Source organism: Orcinus orca, chromosome 1 (genome assembly GCF_937001465.1).
Source record: "Orcinus orca chromosome 1, mOrcOrc1.1, whole genome shotgun sequence".
Lineage (NCBI taxonomy): Eukaryota > Metazoa > Chordata > Mammalia > Artiodactyla > Delphinidae > Orcinus > Orcinus orca.
In genome coordinates this window covers 94,380,269-94,402,813 of record NC_064559.1, presented here as the reverse complement: position 1 = coordinate 94,402,813, position 22,545 = coordinate 94,380,269, and the positions used below count along the sequence as shown (strand labels likewise).

At 36.6% G+C, this 22,545-nt stretch overlaps 1 protein-coding gene across 8 annotated transcripts in view; it reads right to left on the bottom strand.

The window, feature by feature from the left end:
* Nucleotides 1-22,545, bottom strand: part of SH2D1B (SH2 domain containing 1B) — a 55,302-nt gene that overhangs the window by 14,611 nt on the left and 18,146 nt on the right. For 4 of the 8 annotated variants that reach the window (XR_001120136.3, XM_012537528.3, XM_033409757.2 and 1 more), the window contains exon 1: nucleotides 22,221-22,472. The exons of 1 other annotated variant lie outside the window; for it this stretch is intronic. Coding sequence is in view for 6 of the 7 variants with exons in the window: in XM_012537528.3 (XP_012392982.1) it covers nucleotides 22,221-22,369 (149 nt within the window). In the remaining variant the exon portion in view is untranslated. Of the gene's footprint in view, nucleotides 1-22,220; nucleotides 22,473-22,545 lie in introns of those variants that run through there. 3 more of the 8 variants (XM_049709230.1, XM_033409759.2, XM_033409758.2) reach the window with 2 other exon arrangements.

Genomic DNA, 22,545 nt, shown 5'->3' with positions numbered 1-22,545 from the left:
CTCTGGCCTGGTGTCAGGCCTGAGCCTCTGAGGTGGGAGAGCCAAGTTCAGGACATTGGGCCACCAGAGACCTCCTGCCCATCGGCGAGAGCTGTCCCAGAAATCTCCGTCTCAACATTAACACCCAGCTCCACCTAATGGCCAGCAAGCTCCAGTGCTGGACTTCCCATGCCAAACAACTAGCAAGACAGGAACACAGCCCATTGGCAGAGAGGCTGCCTAAAATCATACTAACTTCACAGACAACCCAAAAAACACCACTGGATGTGGCCCTGCCCACCAGAAAGACAAGATCCAGCCCCACCCACCAGAACACAGGTACCAGTCCCCTCCACCAGGAAGCCTACACAACCCACTGAACCAACCTCACCCACTGGGGGCAGACACCAAAACAACAGGAATTACAAACATGCAGCCTGAGAAATGGAGACCCTAAACACAGTAAGTTAAACAAAATGAGAAGACAGAGAAATATGCAGCAGATGAAGGAGCAAGGTAAAAACCCACCAGACCAAACAAATGAAGAGGAAATAGGCAGTCTACCTGAAAAAGAATTCAGAGTAATGATAATAAAGATGATCCAAAATCTTGGAAATAGAATAGACAAAATGCAAGAAACGTTTAACAAGGACATGGCAGAACTAAGATCAAACAAACAGTGATGAACAACACAATAAATGAAATTAAAAATTCTCTAGAAGGAACGAATAACAGAATAACTGAGGAAGAAGAACGGATAAGTGACCTGGAAGATAAAATACTGAAAATAACTACCACAAGGCAGAATAAAGAAAAAAAGAATGAAAAGAATTGAGGACAGTCTCAGAGACCTCTTGAACTGCATTAAATGTACAAACATTCAAATTACGGGGGTCACAGAAGAAGAAGAGAGAAGGAAAGCATCTGAGAAAATATTTAAAGAGATTATAGTTGAAAACCTCCCTAACATGGGACAGGAAATAGTCAATCAAGTACAGGAAGTGCAGAGAGTCCCATACAGGATAAATCCAAGGAGAAAAACGCCAAGACACATATTAATCAAACTATCAAAAATTAAATACAAAGAAAACATATTAAAAACAGCAAGGGAAAAGCAACAAATAACATACAAGGGAATCCCCATAAAGTTAACAGCTGATCTTTCAGCAGAAACTGCAAGCCAGAAGGGAGTGGCAGGACATATTTAAAGTGATGAAGGAGAAAAACCTACAACCAAGTTACTCTACCCAGCAGGATCTCATTCAAATTCAACGGAGAAACTAAAACCTTTACCAACAAGCAAAAGTTAAGAGAATTCAGCACCACCAGACCAGGTTGCATCAAATGTTAAAGGAATTTCTCTAGGCAGGAAACACAAGAGAAGGAAAAGACCTACGAAAACAAACCTAAAACAATTATGAAAATGGTAATAGGAATGTACATATCAATAATTACCTAAATGTAAATGGATTAAATGCTCCAACCAAAAGACATAGACTGGCTGAAAGGATACAGAAACAAGCCCCATATATATGCTGTCTACCAGAGACCCACTTCAGACTTAGGGACACATAAAACTGAAAATGAGGGGATGAAAAAAGATATTCCATGCCATTGGAAATCAAAAGAAAGCTGGAGTAGCAATTCTCATATCAGACAAAATAGACTTTAAATAAAGATTACTACAAGAGACAAAGAAGGACACTACATAATGATCAAGGGATCAATTCAAGAAGAATATATAACAATTGTAAATATTTATGCACTCAGCATAGGGGTGCCTCAGTACATAAGGCAAATGCTAACAGCCATAAAAGGGGAAATAGACAGTAACACATTCATAGTAGGGGACTTTAACACCCCACTTTCACACATGGACAGATCATCCAAAATGAAAATAAATAAGGAAACACAAGCTTTAAATGACACATTGAACAAGATATACTTAATTGATATTTATAGGACATTCCATCCAAAACAACAGAATACACTTTCTTCTCAAGTGCTCATGGAACATTCTCCAGGATAGATCATATCTTGGGTCACAAATCAAGCCTTGGTAAATTTAAGAAAATTGAAATCGTATCAAGTATCTTTTCCAACCACAACACTATGAGACTAGATATCAATTACAGGTAAAAAACTGTAAAAAATGCAAACATACGGAGGCTAAACAGTACGCTACTAAATAAGAGCATATTTTTATCAAGAGATCACTGAAGAAATCAAAGAGAAAATTTAAAAAATACCTAGAAACAGACAATGAAAACACAATGACCCAAAACCTATGGGATGCAGCAAAAGCAGTTCTAAGAGGGAAGTTTATAGCAATACAATCGTAACTTAAGAAACAAGAAAAATCTTAAATAAACAACCTAACCTTACACCTAAAGCAATTAGAGAAAGAACAACAAAAAACCCCCCCCAAAGTTAGCAGAAGGAAAGAAATCATAAAGATCAGATGAGAAATAAATGAAAAAGGAATGAAGGGCACAATAGCAAAGATCAATAAAACTAAAAGCTGGTTCTTTGAGAAGATAAACAAAATTGATAATCCATTAGTCAGACTCATCAAGAAGAAAAGGGAGAAGACTCATCAACAGAATTAGAAATGAAAAAGAAGTAACAACTGACACTGCAGAAATACAAAGGATCATGAGAAATTACTACAAGCAACTCTATGCCAATAAAATGGACAACCTGGAAGAAATGGACAAATTCTTAGAAAAGCACAATGTTCTGAGACTGAACCAGGAAGAAATGGAAAATATCAACAGACCAAACACAAGCACTGGAATTGAAACTGTGATTAAAAATCTTCAAACAAACAAAAGCCCAGGACCAGATAACTTCACAGGTGAATTCTATCAAACATATAGAGAAGAGCTAACACCTATCCTTCTCAAACTCTTCCAATTTATAGCAGAGGGAGGAACACTCCCAAACTCATTCTATGAGGCCACCATCACCCTGATACCAAAACCAGACAAAGATGTCACAAAAAAAGAAAACTATCAGCATTGATGAACATAGATGCAAAAATCCTCAACAAAATAATAGCAAACAGAAGCCAACAGCACATTAAAAGGATTATATACCATGATCAAGTGGGATTTATCTCAGGGATGCAAGGATTCTTCAATATACGCAAATCAATCAATATGATACACCATATCAACAAATTGAAGGATAAAAAGCATATGATCATCTCAATAGATGCAGAAAAAGCTTTTGACAAATTTTAACACCAATTTATAATAAACACTCTCCAGAAAATGGGCATAAAGGGAACCTACCTCAATATCATAAAGGCCATATATGACAGACCCACAGCCAACATTGTTCTCAATGGTGAAAAAGAGAAACCATTTCCTCTAAGATCAAGAACAAGACAAGGTTGCTCACTCTCACTGCTGTTATTCAACATAGTTTTGGAAGTTTTAGCCATAGCAATCAGAGAAGAAAAAGAAATAAAACGAATCCAAATTGGAAAAGAAGAAGTAAAACTGTCACTGTTTGCAGATGGCATGATACTATACATAGAGAATCCTAAAGATGCTACCAGAAAACTACTAGAGCTAATCAATGAATTTGGTAAAGTAGCAGGAGACAAAATTAATGTACAGAAATCTCTTGCATTCCTATACATTAACAACAAAATAACAGAAAGAGAAATTAAGGAAACAATCCCATTTACTATTGCAACAAAAAGAATAAAATACCTAGGAATAAACCTACCTAAGGAGACAAAAGCCCTGTATGCAGAAAACTATGAGACACTGATGAAAGAAATTAAAGATAATACAAATGGAGAGATATACCATGTTCTTGGATTGGAAGAATCAACATTGTGATAATGACTCTACTACCCAATGCAATCTACAGATTCAATGCAATCCCTATCAAACTACCAATGACATTTTTCACAGAACTAGAACAAAAAATTTCACAATTTGTATGGAAACACAAAAGACCCTGAATAGCAAAAGCAATCTAGAGAAAGAAAAATGGAGCTGGAGGAATCGGACTCCGTGACTTCAGACTATACTACAAAGCTACAGTAATCAAGGCAGTATGGTACTGGCACAAAAATAGAAATATAGATCAATGGAATGGGCTAGAAAACCCAGAGATAAAACTACACACATATGGTCACCTTTTCTTTGATAAAGGGGGCAAGAATATACAATGGAGAAAAGACAGCCTCTTCAATAATTTGTGCTGGGAAAACTGGACAGCTACATGTAAAAGAATGAAATTAGAACATTCCCTAACATTGTATACAAAAATAGACTCCAGGGCTTCCCTGGTGGCGCAGTGGTTGAGAGTCCGCCTGCCGATGCAGGGGAAACGGGTTCGTGCCCCGGTCCAGGAGGATCCCACATGCCACGGAGTGGCTGGGTCCATGAGCCATGGCCACTGAGCCTGCGTGTCCGGAGCCTGTGCTCCACAATGGGAGAGGCCACAACAGTGAGAGGCCTGTGTACGGCAAAAAAAAGAAAAAAAAAAGAAAAAAAAATAGACTCCAAATGGATTAAAGACCTAAATGTAAGGCCAGACACTATCAAACTCTTAGAGGAAAACATAGGCAGAACACTCTATGACATAAATCACAGCAAGATCCTTTTTGACCCACCTCCTAGAGAAATGGAAATAAAAACAAAAACTAACAAATGTGACCTAATGAAACTTAAAAGCTTTTGCATAGCAAAGGAAACCATAAACAAGATGAAAAGACATCCCTCAGAATGGGAGAAAATATTTGCAAATGAAGCAACTGACAAAGGATTAATCTCCAAAATATACAAGCATCTCATGCAGCTCAATATGAAAAAAACAAACAACCCAATCCAAAAATGGGCAGAAGACCTAAATAAACATTTCTTCAAAGAAGATATACAGATTGCCAACAAACACATGAAAGGATGCTCAACATCACTAATCTTTAGAGAAATGCAAATCAAAACTAATGAGGTCAGAATGGCCATCACCAAAAAATCTTCAAACAATAAATGCTGGAGAGGGTGTGGAGAAAAGGGAAACTTCTTACACTATTGATGGGAATGTAAATTGATATAGCCACTATGGGGAACAGTATGGAGATTCCTTAAAAAACTAAAAATAGAACTAGCATATATGACCCAGCAATCCCACTACTGGGCATATACCCTGAGAAAACCATAATTCAAAAAGAGTCATGTACCAAAATGTTCACTGAAGCACTATTTACAATAGCCAGGACATGGAAGCAACCTAAGTGTCCATTGATAGATGAATGGATAAAGAAGATGTGGCACATATATACAATGGAATATTACTCAGTCATAAAAAGAAACGAAATTGAGTTATTTGTAGTGAGGTGGATGGACCTAGAGTCTGTCATACAGAGTGAATTATGTCAGAAAGAGAAAAACAAATACCATATGCTAACACATATATATGGAATCTAAAAAACAAGACGGCTCTGACGAACATTGGGGCAGGACAGGAATAAAGATGCTTACGTAGAGAATGGACTTGAGGACACGAAGAAGGGGAAAGGTAAGGTGGAACGAAGTGAGAGAGTAGCATTTACATATATACATTACCAAATGTAAAATAGATAGCTAGTGGGAAGCAGTTGTATCCCACAGGGAGATCAGCTTGGTGCTTTGTGACCACCTAGAGGGGTGGGATAGGGTGGATGGGAGGGAGTCTCAAGAGGGAGGGGATATAGGTATGCATATGGCTGATTCACTTTGTTGTACAACAGAAACTAACACAGCATTATGAAGCAATTATACTCCAATAAATATGTATTAAAAAAAAGATAGTGAGGAACTGGCTCTCGAGTCAAGAAGACATTAATGGACTAAAGTAGCCCAGAAACAGACCCATATATGTATAAAAACTTGATATAGGACAGAGCTGGCATAGCAGATGAATGAGAAAGGGATAGACTGTTTTTTAAATGATAATGGTAATGGTTTCATATTTAAACAAATAAAATTGGATTCCTGCTTCACACTCTAATTGAAGATCCAGTTATGAAAAAACAAAACACTAAGCTTGGGAGAAATGTAAGTGACCGACTTAATGACCTTGAGTTAAGGAAGGAGTTCTTAAATCACAAAAAGTACAAGCCAAAAGATAAGATTAATAAACTCACTATATTAAAATTAAAACTTCTGTTTATCAAAATATACTATTAACAAAGTGAAGAAGTCTGCAAGTTGGGAGAAGATAATTGCAACCCTAATATATTGATAAAATGGGAACATTAATGTACAATAAGAAAAAGACAAGTACAATGGCCAGTAAACATATGAAAAAGTGCTTCACTTCACTAACAATCAGGGAAATAGAAATGAAACCACATTAGATATAATTTCATACCAGATTGGCAACGATGTAAGAGTTAACTAATTCAAAATATTGGCTGTGATTTGGAGCTATACAAGGTTTTATATACTATTAATTGGGGTATAATTAGATACGAATATCTTGGAGAACAATTTGGCAAAATTTAGTAAAGTTGAAATGTGTATAATCCATGAGCCCAAGTGTCTACTTTTTCGGATTGGCACTATTGAAACAAAACTGACAATGCCAATATTTTATTACTTATTACAAAACAAAGATCAGTGAAACTATGTATTTATTACATTTAAATATACTTTAAAAATAAGTATATTATAAAGTACAAATAAAAGTGTAAATTAATGAAAAATACATATTTTCTAATATGAACTATTATTAGATTAACTTAATCAAAATACAGTATTCAAAAATAACACATACTCTCTAAAACTTACTAAATTATAATTAATAATGAAAATTTAAAGTAAAATAGCTTTTTTAGTGCAATTTTGAGATTAAAGATAAAAGAACAAGGGAGGGAGGGAGAGGGAGGAAGGCGGGGAGGAGGGGGTATCAGTGGTGTCATCACTGAGTTCTGAGGGGTTTTGGTGCAAATTTTTCCATCTGTTGGAAAAGTTCTATCTGTTTACACTAGTTGGGAAATTCTAAAGATGTAAAAATAGGCTAAGTAAATCTTTTCCTATGATTTGTTGATCTTCAACAAACATCTCTTGTTCTGCAACTTTGAAAAAAATCTATTATGAACATTTTGGCTCTTTGTGGGAGCTGATATCTCTTTACTGAAAACAAGCTACAGAGTTTGTTATTTAAGCCTTTAGTAATCACAGTGGTTAACTTTCTAGATTCCAGATGCTTACTGACTGCTCTGAAACAGCCTTTATCCAAACACAAAAGCAAAACAATTAAACAGATAAAAAGTGCCCACCACTAAGTATTTGTTATTTTTGCCAACAACCTCACTTCTTTTGAAGTGCACTATTTTGTGGTAAAGGCTATGTTTTAATTCTCTAATAATTCTCTTTTAGAGTGGTTTTACTTTTTTCAATATTCAAGAAAATTTTTATGTTTTTCAAAAAACAGACCTAAAATGAATATAGTCTTAAAATTTGTATCCCTGATTTTCCCCCTGTGTTTTTAAAAGTATGGAATGGGGGATGGGGTGACTTCAGGCTGATTCTCATGGGGAGAGAAGAGGAATGTTGGGTAGATGGGGTTTAATCGGTGTATGTATTCCTGTCTTAACAGGTCTCAAGTGATAATCAATATCACAAGAACCTCACTATGTACATACTACATACCACGATAACCAGCCATATGCCACCTCTGCCACCCAGGCTTTGCTCAAAGACTTGGCAGAGAAAGGCAGCTGAATTGATTCAAGGTACCTAGTGCTTCAGGTAAGGCACCCTGGGGTGGGGCATTCCATCAGGGGGAAAGGAGGGGAACCTTTGGAAAAAGTAGTCCATTACTATCGAAACATACTTATCATACCGATTTGTAATTATCCATTTCCTCATCTGTATTTCATATTCGGGCCAGAATCATGTCTGTTTTGTTCACTCTAGCACCATTGTCAATCTTACAATACATTCTCAATAACTGTTTGCTGAGTTGCATTGAATTATCTTAATAAGAAATGTGCCAAGTGTGTATGAAAAATCTTACCAAGAGACATAAATGAACAAAATAAAAGGAGGTGGAATGTTTTTGAATGGAAAGACTGACTACTGTGAAAATATGAACACTTACCAAATTATATTTTAATTTGTATTTCTACCTCCAACCTGGCCCTGAACTCCAGACTCATTTTTTCTACCTAACATTAACTACTTAACATCTCCTCTTGGATGTTAGATATTTCAAACTTAACGTGTCCAGAACAGTGTCTCTTACATACGAACAAGTTCTGTACTGAGAGTGCGTTCGTAAGTCCAATTTGTTTGTAAGTCCAATTTGTTCGTAAGTCCAACAAAGTTAGCCTAGGTACCCAACTAACAGAATCGGCTATACAGTACTGTACTGTAATAAGTTTATAATACTTTTCACACAAATAATACATAACAAGCAAACAAACAAAACTTTTTAATCTTACAGTACAGTACCTTGAAAAGTACAGTAGTACAGTACAATTGCTGGCTTCCAGGGGCTGGCATCGAGTGAACAGGCAAGAAGAGTTACTGACTGGAGGAGGGAGAGGGGGTGGGAGATGGTAGAGCTGAAGGATCGTCAGCAGTAGGAGACAGAGGACAAGCTGCAGTTTCACTCATGTTTGACGTTGATGGCACAGGTTCTGGTTCCTTGCTGGATTCAATTCTATCTACCCTCTTGAAAAAAACGATCCAGTGATGTCTGGGTAGCTCTTTTTTTCTCACCATAGATGACACGGTGGCACTGGATTGCATTCTGAATGGCTGCTGCAACATTCGTGTACCATTCTACGTTCAGGTCCTTGCCTCAAAAACTAACAGTGCCTCCTCAAATAAAGAAAATCCCCTTGCCATTTTCTGTGTCGTGAATCTCCCCTTAGCAGTACCACCTACATCACCGCTGCTTTTATGCTTGCTACCAGACATCCTGGGCTTGAAATAAAGATACTGTACTACTGTACTCTATATAGTACTGTACAGTAAAGTACACAAAAGCACAACCACTTGTAGAGGATGCACACACGTGGCAAGTTACGCCAGACATGTGAACTAACTTACGTGATTGGACATGCCAACGCATGTTTGCATCTTTGAAAGTTCACAACTTGAAGGTTCTTATGTAGGGGACTTACTGTACTAGTATATACATGTGCCAGATATTTTCTGTATCTCCAGATCCTCTTTCTAACTTTCCCCACTCTGCTCTGTGCTCTGACCTCTATGGGCTCCCTTGCTCTCAGGCCTCTGATTGGGTTCAGTCAGTGGGAGACACATATATAAAGAGTACACACAGAAATGGATATTAGGATGTTAAACCAAGAAGGATAAAGTAGCTGATTTACTTTGTTATACAGCAGAAATTAACACACCATTGTAAAGCAATTATACTCCAATAAAGATGTTTAAAAAAAAAGAGTATATACAGAAATGGATATTAGGATGTTAAACCAAGAAGGATAAAATAGAAGATTTGTTGGCTGAATTCATAAATAAAGGCACACTCACCCAGGATTCGGAATTAATGTGCTAGCTCATGCACTGGGGAGTGACATAAACATTCTGCTAGACTGGTTAATTGAAGCATGGATTTAATGGTGGCTCACATTCAATGGAGATCAAAATGCCAAAACTTCCCTGGAATTCTATAGAGAAAGGAATCTGAAAACTCAGGAAATGGGAATATTATAATAAATCTATTAATGCAAACTGTCTAGTTATTCCTCACCCCCCTTCAAGGTGACTGAAGGTCAGCACCTTCATGATGAACTAAAAAATAAATTGTGAGGAGATAACCAGCATCTTTGAAAACTGTATCTCTGTGCTGTAAGCTGGAGTTGACAGTGGGAAATCCTGAAATGGTTGGGTGCCCTGATTTTAGTGGAAATAATGGGATCGAGGAATAGTAGAGGTTAGGTGTTAGCACTCAATGAGAGACAAAGATGGCACAATTATCATAAGCCAGAGGGATGTAACAGTGTAAGAGCAATTTGCTGTACAGGGATCTGTGGTGATGTTTAATTGATTCACTGGATTCCAAAGCATAGAATGATGGACAGCCTAAAGATCTGTTGGATATAAAGTAAGCAGAGAACTTCTAGGTCTTGTGGCACAACACTGACTTGAGTCACAGAGTAGGGTTTCTTGGATGTCTTACCCAATCTACAGATTTAATCCAGTTGACAGACTCAGATCCCTTTTATTGAGAGTGGTGTTGGGTTTCTGGATTGCTTTAAGGAAGGAATGTGACCACACTTCCCCAAGCCTTTTCCAGAAGAACGTACAACATTTACTAGGGGCACTGTGTACTGGGAAAAGGAAAAATACCCAATATTTTTTAGGGTTATTTGATACTGGCTCTGAACTGACACTAATTTTTGGAGACTCAAATGTTCCCATGATCCAGCAGTCAGAGGTAGAACTCATGGGAGTCAGGTGATAGAAGAAATCTTGGCCCGAGTCTACTTCAACTGGATCCAGTGGGACCACGGGACCATCCTATGGTTATTTCCCCAGTTCCAGAATGCACTTACAGACTTAGGAATTGTCAAAATCTTTTCATTTGTTCTTTGAATCATAGAATGAGGACTATTGTAGTGGAAAGGACAAAGCAGAAGCTCCTATAACTGGTTTCATCTGCCAAGACAGTAAACTAAAGCAATTTCACATCCCTGGAAGAGATTTCTATACTAAGGGCACCATCAAATCATGAAATGTACGGTGTGTTGATTCCTACCACATTCTCATTTGACTGACCTATTGGCCAGTGCAAACACCAGATATATCTTGAAGAATGACTATGGATTATTACAACCTTAATCATGTATTTTCAACTGCAGTTCCAGATGTGCATATTTTTGTGGATAAAATAATCACAGATCTGGCATCTAGATCTAGGAAAAGCTTTGCTGTAGATCAAACAAAAGCAATTTATCTAACTATCTAGCTAAAATTCCTAATAGCAAAGTAGTCAGAACCAGTTGCCTTCATTTGATAAGAATAAGAGTACACAGTCATGGCCTTATCACACAGATGTGTCAGTTTTCTTTCTGTGGCATAATATAACACAGAAGGACATTGATTATATTAATATCCTATAAAATATGATGTTGGTTCATTTCTGGGTCTGTTTCTATTGATTAACATTTCTCCTCATTATGGATTGTAATTCCTGCCTCTATTCATACTTGGTAAATTTTGTTTTTGTTGTTTTTAGGCCGCACCATGCAACATGTGGGATCTTAGTTCCCCAACCAGGGATCGAACCCTTGCCCCCTGCATTGGGAGCATGCAGTCTTAACCACTGGACCATGAGGAAAGTCCCCATACCTGGTAAATTTTGATTTGATGCCAGAAGTAGCAAATTTTATCTTTATGGTGCTGGATATTCTCATTTTCCTATAAAGATTCTTGAACATTTTTCTAGGGTGCAGTTAAGCTACTTGGAAATAGTTCAATCTTTTGGAGACTTGTTTTAAATATTTTTTAGGTGATACAAGAGCAGCCTTTAGTTCAGAGCTAATTCTATCCCACTACTGAATCAATATGCTTCTGATTATTCTAACTGAGGTCCATGAATTATAAAATTTTCTACTCTGGTGAGAATACAAACTATTTCCAGACCAGCGTGAGCTCCAGAGATTGTTCCTTTGGCTTTTAGGGTGATTTTTTTTTACCCAGACTGGTTATTTACCTCATGCACATGAGCTATTCAACACTAAGCTGAAGATTCAAGGAACCCTCTGCAGATCCCAGGAGCTCTTTCTTAGTGTATCTTTTCTTCTGTGTTCTCACCCCCATAAACTCTAGGCACTTTGGCCTTCCTGGACTCCTAGCTCTATTTCATCAACTTAGGGAGACATAAGGCTCTACCTTGGTAGACAAGGACATTAATACAGTTGTTGTTATTATCTCAGATGTTCAAGAATCTAGAGAAAAGGAGCTTGCTAAGTAGAAACATGGATGATATTAAAGAAACACCCAAATTAAACTTCTAGAGATAAAAACTACATTGTGTAAAATGAAGAATTCACTGGATGGGATTAGCAGCAAATTTCACATTACAGCAGACAGAAATTAGTGAACTTGAAGACAAAGCAATAGAAACTATCCAAAATGAAAATCAGAGAGAAAAAAAGACTGAAAAAAATAACAGAGAACCTGTGAAATGTGGAACAAATTTGGGTAGCCTAATATACCTGTAATTAAATTCCCTGAGTGGGAACAAAACTGTTTAAAGAAACAGCAGACAAAAATTTTCTAAGTTTGATGAAAATTATAAACCCACATGTACAAAAAATTAAATGCACCCCAAACTCAAGAAACACAAAGAAAATTACACAAAGGTACATCACAATCAAATTGCCTAAAACCAATGATAAAGAGAAAATCTCAAAAGCAATTGAAGAAAAAAAATACATACCTACAGAAGAACAAATATAAGGACAGCAAACTTCTTATCAGAAACGCTGCAAGTCAGGAGACAGTGGAACAAAATCTTAAGCGTATTGAAAGAAAAAATTAACCTAGAAATCTATATCCAGGGAAAATTTTTCAAAAACTGAAGGTGAAAAGAAGACATTTTCAAATACACAAAAGCTGAAATAATTTACACCAGTATATATGCACTACAGGAAATGTTATAGGAAGTCCTTTAGACAGACAGAAAATGGTACCAGTAAAAATCTGAAACAATACTAATATTTCTCAACTAGGAGTGACTTTTGGCAATGTCTTGAGACATGTTTAGTCATCACAAGTTGCACAGGGCATTCCCCTCAACAAAGAATTAGCTGGCCCCAAATTTCAATAACGCCAAGGTTGAGAAACCCTGGTACATACAAAGGAAAGAAGAGTACCAGAAATAGTAATTATGTGGGTAAATAAAAAAATATTTTTCTTATATTTAAAATCACTTTAAAAGATAATTGATTGCTAAAAGTAAAAGTAATAACAATCTACTGTAGGGGTAATAAAATATATAGAAATAAAATGGATGACAATAAGAGCACAAAAGCTTAATTAGAGTGTGGGAGAAATGAAAGGATATTATTGTAAGGTTCTTGTATTATAGGTGAAGTGGTATAATATTACTCAAATATAGGTTATAATAAGTTAAACATGAATACTATAAATACTAAATAAACTACCAAAAAACAAAGAATTTTAGGTAGCAAGCCTGCAAAAGAGATAATTTGGAAATAATTTAAATATTCAATCAATTCCAAAGTAGGCAGAAAGGGGAAAAGAAGAACAGACAGGACAAATAGAAAATAAATACCAAGATAGTAGATTTAAACCAGTCATATTAATGATCACATTAAATACAAATGGCCTAATCATCCCTATTAAAGGGAAGTTATTGTCAGATTGGATAAAAAAGCAAGACTCAGGGGTATGATTCTTACAGGAGACCTGATATAAAAATGAAAACACAACTAGATTAAAAGTCAATTGATGGGGAAAGTATATACTATTAACACTAATAAAAAGAAAGCTAGCAATATCAGCTCAGAGCAATGACTATAACCAGGAATAAAGAAGCGGGGTTTTCAAAAAGATAAAGGGGTCAATTAATCGAGAGGATATAACAATTCTAAATGTTTATGCACCTAAATGTTTGTTTCAAAATACATAAAGCATACATGTTTTTCCCAAAAAGATATACAAATGGCCAACAGGTACTTTAAAAGGAATTCAGTATCTCTAATCATCAGGGAAATTGAAATCAGAATCACAATGAGATGTCACCTCACATGTGTTAGAATGGCTATCATCAAAAAGACAAGAGATATCAAATATAGGTGAGGATGTGGAGAGAAGGGAATACTTGTGCACTGTTGGTGGGAATGTAAATTGGTGCAACCACTATGGAAAACAGTATGGAGGTTCCTCAAAAAAGTAAAAATTATGATTCAGTAATCCCACTTCTGAGTATACAGTCAAAGGGAATGAAAACAAGATATCAAAGAGATATCTGTACTCCATGTTCATTGCAACATTACTCACATAAGCCAAGATAAGGAAACAACCCAAGTGTCCATCAACTGAGGAATGGATAAAGAAGATGTGGTATATATAAACAATAGAATATTATTCAACCATGCTAGACAGAGAAAGATAAATGCTGCATGGTATCACTTACATGTGGAATCTAGAAAATTTAATCTGTTGATTAACAGACAAGAAACAAAAATTCATACTACCATTTCAGTTGATGCAGAAAAAAACTCTCAGCCCTACTAGGAAGTGGAGGGCTAAAGATGTAGTTAGTGGGAAAAGATTGAATACTTTTACCCCAAGATCAGAAAATGACAAGGATTTTTTGCACTCATCACTTCTATTATACATTGTTTTGGAAGTCTTAGCTAGTGCAATAAGGCAAGAAAAAAATGGAACAGAAAAATTGGCATGGAAGAAATAAAATCATCTTTAATTGCAGATGGCATGTAGAAAATCATACAGAGATTCTACAAAAAAAGCCACTGGGCCAATAAGTGAGTTTAGCAAGGTTGCAGGATACAAGTTCAGTATATGAAAATCAACTGTGTTTTCATTCACTTGCATTGAATAAGTGGAAAGTGAAAATAAAATAATTAAAAATTTTAAATCATTAAAATCTGATATCACTTAAAATAACATCAAGTGTGTGAAATCTTCAGGATAAATTTGACAAAAGACGTACAAGACCTGTTACAAAACATTTCTGAGAGAAATTTTAAAAGATATGAATGAATGAAAAGATTAAACTATGTTCATGGATCAGAAGAATTAATATTACCATGTTAGTTCTCCCCAAATTGATCTCTAGATTCATGCAATCTCAATCTAAATGTCATCAGTCTGTGTGTGTGTTGGTGGGGGGGAGTAGTTGAAAAGCTGAATCTAAAATATGTATGGAAATGCAAAGGGACTAACATAGCTAAAATAACCCTGAAAAAGTTGCGTGATTTAAACCATCTTATTTCAAGATTTATTATAAAGTGATAGTAATCAACACAATACAGAAGTTGCATAAAGACAAAAAAAAAAAAAGATCCATGGTGAGAGCTTAGAAATAGATCCAAACTTATATAGTCAATAATTTTTGTTTTTTACAAAGGCACAAAAGCAATTTATTGGTATAAAGGATAGTCTGTTCAACAATGAGCTGGAACAAATAGGTGACCATATTTAATAAAACACCAACCCCAATCTTACCCCAGATTGCAAAAATTAAATCAGAATAGGCTACAATAAATGTGAAAGTTAAAAGTATACAACTCTAGAAGAAAACAAGGAGAAAATCTTTATGAATTGCATTAAGCAAGGGTTTATTATATACAACACTGAAATCACAATTCATGAAAGAAAAACATGATAAATTTGACTTCCTCAAAATCAAGAACTTCTGTTCTTTGAAATATACTGCTAAGACGGTGAATAAAACAGTTACAAGTCAATACAGAATGTTTTAAGACTTTTAACTTCTGGCTTTCTCACTGGTCTTGATTGGAGTGTGCATCCATATAACCTTTTGTTGTACTAATTTGTCAATGTGTGTAAAAATGTTAAAATGTTTAGGATATTATCCTGAGGAGTTGGGCAAACTCTCAAAGATGAAAGCACAAAAATGTTAATCTTCTCAAATTACATTGGGTCCATTGGACCAAACTGGAAATAACCTAAATGTATAGTTATATATAAATTATGATATATGCAATCAAAATAGTAAGCAATCATGAAAAGATGATGTGTATTGGCTTTCTTTGAAGTGGAAAGATACCCATTATACACTGAAAAAAAGGGTTTCAGATGATCATATCTATAATGAATCATTTATGTACATATATAATATTTGCTTATACATGCATATGAATAGAGAACAGTCTGGAGAGATTAGAAAAGGTGATTTCTGAGTGGTGAGACTGAGATAATTTCTGCTCTCTTTTTTATACCTTTCTCAACATTTGATTTTTCTAAAACAACAAAAAAGTTTGAATTTTTTTTTTTTCTTTCTGAACTCAAGTCTTTCCAAAGATCTCAGAACCTGAGAGCTGGAAATGACTCTTGGGTTCTCTCTCATTCACTCTTTCTGTTGTTTCTTCCTCAGTGAGGACCTGCCCTAAGTCAGGGCTTGGGTTCTTCTCATCTGCAGCCTTCCTATATATGACTACAGAAAGTCCCTCCTTTGCCTTCATAACTGCAGGTGAATTCCTTGCATCTCCGAATATCTATTCCATTTTGACTCTGCTGATTATAAAGCCAGACCCAGTTCCAACTTCTAACACTCACAATGTCGCCTACACAGACAGTGTTTTGCACATTGGTGTTTTCATGCTCTATCAGGCTGTGAGATCAAGTAACATTTCCCGTCCATGGTTACCACATACATAGCTTTCTGGTCAGTGCTATATGCTGCTGGGCCAACTCTCCTCTGTGACTTCCTTCCTTTATTTCTAACCTTCTCCATAATATCTTCATTTAGATCTGTGAAAGCATGAAATTTGGCATATTGCCATTCTAACACAACAAAGAAGAGAGGGTAGCTCATTTCTAGGAAGCAGAATGCAAATTCTACATATTAGGATCTACTGCCAAGCCCTCAAGTCCCCTGCTTGAGCACTTTATAACACAGTTCCAAGGGGACCACATTGAACACATTTCAGTGGAACTGGGGACATTGATAAGAGAGGGAACATAACAACATATTAACAGTTTGACCTTGGACACTTTAGTTAATAAGAAGCTCCATTTCTTTTCCCACACAATAGAAATATATCACCTATGGAAGATGGCTTTGCAAAAGATAAATGAGGTAATTGATGTAACATGCTTAGCACAATTTTTGACTCATAGAAAGCACCTTCATAGTGGCTCTTGCTGCACAGATGTAGAGAAACAGTCTAATGCTTGTGTTGTAGATCGTTTTGGCTTTGCTTACTTAGGGTTGTATACTGGAATATGAATTGCTTTATGTGACCTTCTCAGAGGAATCTTTCCTGTACCCAACCTAAAGAAGACTATTTGTCCCTCCCTGTAATACCCCTCTGTTTTGTTTTCACTGTATTGTCTCCTCTCACTGGAATGTCATTTCATGAAGGCAGGACTAGTGCCTGTACTGTTTATCACTGTCTCACCAATGCATAGGAACATGCCTGGAACCTAATAGGTGCTCTGTGTGTGCTTGTTGAATGAGTGAATGAAGCTTCTAGTCATCCTCCAAGTCCCAGCTCCCATGTAGGCTCTCTACTCCTTGATGAATGAATCACTCCTTGCTCTCAGTCATCAGTTATCACACATGTCACAGTGTCCTTTTACTTCTTTATTTTCCCCACTAGACTCTGAGCTGTGTTGAAGGCATCAACTGAATGTCTACCATAGTGCTTGACATGGGAGACTTTAAATAACTGTTGAACAATAACAACTGAATGGTCTGTCTGATCTTTGTGATAACAAATTTTCACAAGAATTATGAAAAAGGCCGTTTTGATGGGGACCATTTGATCTGAGCCTTAAGCCTGAGGGTGCCTGAAATTTTGTTTGCCTTTAAGTGACGTGGGCAGGGAAGAGGGTGAGCCCCGATCAAGTGCAGGTGTTTAACAAATATTTATTTCTGCCTCTCCATTTGATTAGTTATTATTATTTGTATTACATTTCTCCACGAATTTTGCTTTGAATGAATATATAAGCTAGCATGATGTATCACAGAGCAGTTGAGCATAAATGTCAATTTTTAAAGAGAATCCCAGTGTTGACTATGTACCCTGAAATCTTGACCAAGGTCTCTCCTGTCTCTATCACATCTCTTGCAACTTCTTCTAATCTCCATTCGCACTGCTTGCCCCACCGTAGCTAGTCCCTCACCATCTCGCATCTGGTTTGCCATCATCATCTGCCAGCTTCAGTACACTCTCCTTATTAGACTGGAGTTCCTAAAACTCAGCACTAATCTTGTCATTTCCCTGCTTAGAAACCATCCGTGTTTCCCCATTAGCTACAGAATCATTCTTTTAAGACCCCATAATATTACCCCAAACTGACTTTTCCAAAAGTTGGTTTCCAAACTACCTTTCCAGAACCCTGTCTGATTCTTATGTGTTTTAAAATATCCTATTTCTAGACCTATGTTCCTGCCTTTTCCCCAACCTACAATGCCTTCCATCCCATTTCTGTGTAACCAAATCTTATCCACTCTTTTAAATCCCAGCTCAAATACCACCTCCTCTAAGAAAACTTTCCTGCTCATCTCCTCTGTCCTTGAATTTGTATAATATTGTCTTACCCTTATTTTATTTATTTACATGTTGAAAAAAATTGCAAGTCCCCTATTGGAATCTCCTTAGAATCTCCCCAGGCCTTAGCACAGTGTTTGAATAGGTAGTAGGGATTCACTACATTTTTATAAACATTTTTTTAAATTACCAAAGTAATGCATGCACGTAAGCATTTAAAGTGTGAAAAAGTTAGCAAATAAAAAGAATGAATCCACAACATTTTTCCCTATTTACTCCTCCTAAATTCCCCAGCTGTAACCACTATTATAAATTTCTTATATAACTTTCAAAAATTGTTTATGAATATACAAGGATATAGGCATACTTTTTTTTTTTTTTTTTTACACAGATGGGATCATACTTTGCATCTTGCCTTTTTCACACAACAATAGATCTTGGAGTATTTTTCATACCATATATGGATTTACTCAATCTTGTTAATGTCAATTTGCACATACTTATGCAGTAATAACTATAAGATACATTTTTATTAATGAAATTTTGAGTCAAAGGTTATACCTGTGCATTTTATGTTTTGACCACATTTCTATCCAAAGAGGCTGTATTTAGCATGTGCAAGCACTTCTGCTTCCCAGCAGTTGAATTTCCTCTGGGTATTTTCATAGTTTTAATTCTAAACCCTTGAAAAGGTAAAAATGGTATCACATTATTCTTTTTTAAATATAAATAAATGTATTTATTTATTTATGGCTCTGTTAGGTCTTCGTTGCTGTGCGCAGGCTTTCTCTAGTTGTGATGAGCGGGGGTTACTTTTCGTCACTGTGCGCAGGCCTCTCATTGTCGTGGCTTCTCTTGTTGCGGAGCACGGGCTCTAGGAGCACAGGCTTCAGCATTTGTGGCACTTGGGCTCTGTAGTTGTGGCTCGTGGGCTCTAGGAGCACAGGCTCAGTAGTTAATAGTTGCTCCGCGGCATGTGGGATCTTCCCGGACCAGGGCTCGAACCGTTTCCCCTGCATTGGCAGGCGGATTCTTAACCACTGCGCCACCAGGGAAGCCCACATTATTCTTTTAATTTGTGTTTCTTTAGTTATGAGTGAGATCTAGCATTTTTTTATCTTTCTTTTTCACATTCCATTTCAGAGAATCTCCTCCTCTTGCATTTTACCTAGTTTTCTATTGTTTTTTAAAAGCTTCGTTATATGTTAATGAAGTTTTGATTTTTTCTGTTGATTTGTCAATAAGTTTTTTTTAACAACAGTTTTTTGTTATAATGGTCATATTTAGCAATCTTTTCTTGGTTTCTGTGTTTTATATCTTGTTAGGAAGTCTTTCTCAATTCCAGGAATATTTTTTAATAGTTCACGTTTTCTTCTAGTACACACAGTTTCATTTAGAAAAATAAGTTCTGTATTAGAACCAATTTGAATTAATTTTACTTCAAGAAGTAAGAAAGGGATTCAGGTTTATTTTTTTCTAAGTGACCAGCCAAATGTCCCAACACAATTATCACTCATCTTTTCCTCATTGATTTGAAATGCTCTTTTACGTATATGCTAAATTCCATACGTATTTGGATTCATTTCTACCAGATTCTATATTCGATTCCATTGATCTCTCAGTACGAAACTCTTTTAATTACTGTAGTAGTTACTGTAGTTTTATAATGTATTTTAATATTTGGTATTAGTCCCCCCTTTTTTTTTTGGCGGTACGCGGGCCTCTCACTGCTGTGGCCTCTCCCGTGGCGGAGCATAGCCTCCGGACGCGCAGGCTCAGCGACCATGGCTCACGGGCCCAGCCGCTCCACGGCATGTGGGATCTTCCTGGACCGGGGCATGAGCCTGTGTCCCCTACATCGGCAGGCGAACGCTCAACGCTCAACCACTGCGCCACCAGGGAAGCCTCCCCTTTTTTTAATTAAATATTTTCTGGCTCTCTGGCAGGTTCCTTGTGTTTCATTTCCCACCTGGATAAACTTTACTATCTTTGAAGAAAAAATTTTAAATTCTGTTGATTTTTCACTGGAAATATACTGAATTTATGATTAATTATGGTGAACTGATATGCTTTCAAACCGAATCCTTCCCTTCACTGAAGTCTTCTAGTAAGCTCCCCAGTAGCTGTTTAATTTTGTATATTTCATATTACATTTATTCCTGGGTGTTATTAATTTTTTGCTGATGTAAATGAGATGTGTTATTATATTTACTTACTGGTTATTGTTTCTGTATGAAAAAGCTATTGATTTTTTAGATTTCAATAATATAAGCAGATATCCTTATTGGATTTTCTTAGTTCTTAGTAGTTTTTCTTTTCAGTTAAATCTGTATTTCACAGGTATAAAGTCATGTCAACGGCAAATAATAATAATTTTGCATCTTTGTTTTCAATTTTTACATGTATTTCCTTTGACTAATTACACTTGCTAACATATCCTGGAAAATGTTACATAGTAGTGCTTATAATGAACATCTCTGGCTCATTCATGATTTGGGGGGTAATTCTTCTAGTGCTTCATCTGGCCTTTGTTTAAGGAAGCACCTCTCTAGCTCTACATGGTTAAGAGTATGTAAGTGTGTGTATGCATATGCACACATGACTGTGTGTTTAATTGAGGGGTTGATGCTGAATTTTATCTAATACCTTTTAAGCAAATTTGAATCAGCTATGCAGTTTGTAACCTCTGACTTATTAATATGTAATAAAACTAATAATTTTCCTATCAGGGAACCATCCTTGATTTCTTGGATTGGACCATACTTGAGCATAGTGTATTTTCTCCATTAATGTTTTACTGGCTTCCATTTTGTTAGTAGTTTATTGAAAATTGATAGTAAATGAAATTGAAATTGGTCTGTAGTTTTCTTGTGTCTGTGTGTGTCTTTTTTCTAGAAAAAAAAGTTTTACCTTCATACATAGAAATTGAAAAAAATCAGTAAGAAGACGAACAACTCAAGCTAAAAAATGGGTAAAGGATATGATTATGCAATTCTCAAAAGAGGAATTAACAATGGCTAAAAAAATATGAAAACACCCTCAACATCACCTGTGACTTGAAAATTCAAACTGCTAACACCTTAAGGCTGCCTTTCTTATATCTGTATTCCCGGTATCATATAGAGAAAGAAATATATCCCTGCCTATTCTGTTAGTAATGACAATCTCTTTTGTCCTTATAGCTCCCGAATTCTAAGAAGCCCTGAAGCGCATCCATGGAGACACTTGGATTTTAATTTCTATAACAGGTAAAGAAAAATTTCAGTGGTCTCCACAAAGACAAGAATCTTTAAAGACAGTAGATTTACCCTGATACCTGTTCAGGATTGCTTTCTAAACTGGGCTAAACAAGTTCCTTCAGCAGTGTAGCTCTGATGCTCTGGCTTGGACCTGCATACTGAACTCAGCCCCTTTGGAACCACCAGATGAATTGTTGCACAACCAAGTTGTTTGAGAAATCCCAGGTCTCTGTTTCTTCATCTATAAAATGGTGGCTTGTCTTGATAGACTAAAAGCAGGATGAAAGGAGATGATGTACGCTGAAGCCTTTTACAAATCCAATGAAATTTGAAATATTATTAGTATTTTAAGAATCACAAGTGGAGCCAGCAGAATCCATGTAAAAAGTTGGCCTCTCAGATAAAAATTTTATAAAGGGCACCTAGTCTTTTCCATACCAAATAAATCAACCTCTATAGGAGAGGACCTTTCTCACATGGCTACCTTCTCTGCCTCCCCGCTCTGCTCCCATGCTGCCTGCACTCTTCTCCTCACCACCGCCCCCCCCATTTCTGCTGCTTCACAGAGTCTGCTCATTGCTTGTATGGCATTTGCACCAGGGAGAGAAGGGCAGGTGGAGGAGCTTGGACAGACACGTTCCTTCCATCCCCTCCTGGCAGTCTAACTATTTCTCATTCTGCTCATTGGGGCTGCGAAGTCAGTGAAGTAGAATTTCTTTTCTACTTGGTTATCAGTCCTACATTTAGCACAAGGTTTCAAATGTGTGGAAGATGAGGCTACTCACGAGACACAGAGGCACAGGACTCCGGGCGTAGACTCACTGTTTCTTAACAGAAAGTTGCCGTCCACCCCTTCCTTGAGCAACAAGGTCTCACAGTCTTGCTTGGACAGAGGGCCGTGGTAATAAGGCAGATCCATGGTGAGCCCTCTCATATCGCAAGTTCAGGGACAACTCTGAGGAGAGAAGAGGAAGCAGTTGGCCTAATAGAGCCTGTGGAAATACCTCTTCCTTCTCTGACTTGTGGGAGTGAGATGAGGTTACTTGTGGGACTCAGATAGTTTCACAAGATTCAGGAAATGTGAGAGGTGGGGTAGTGAAGTGACCAAGA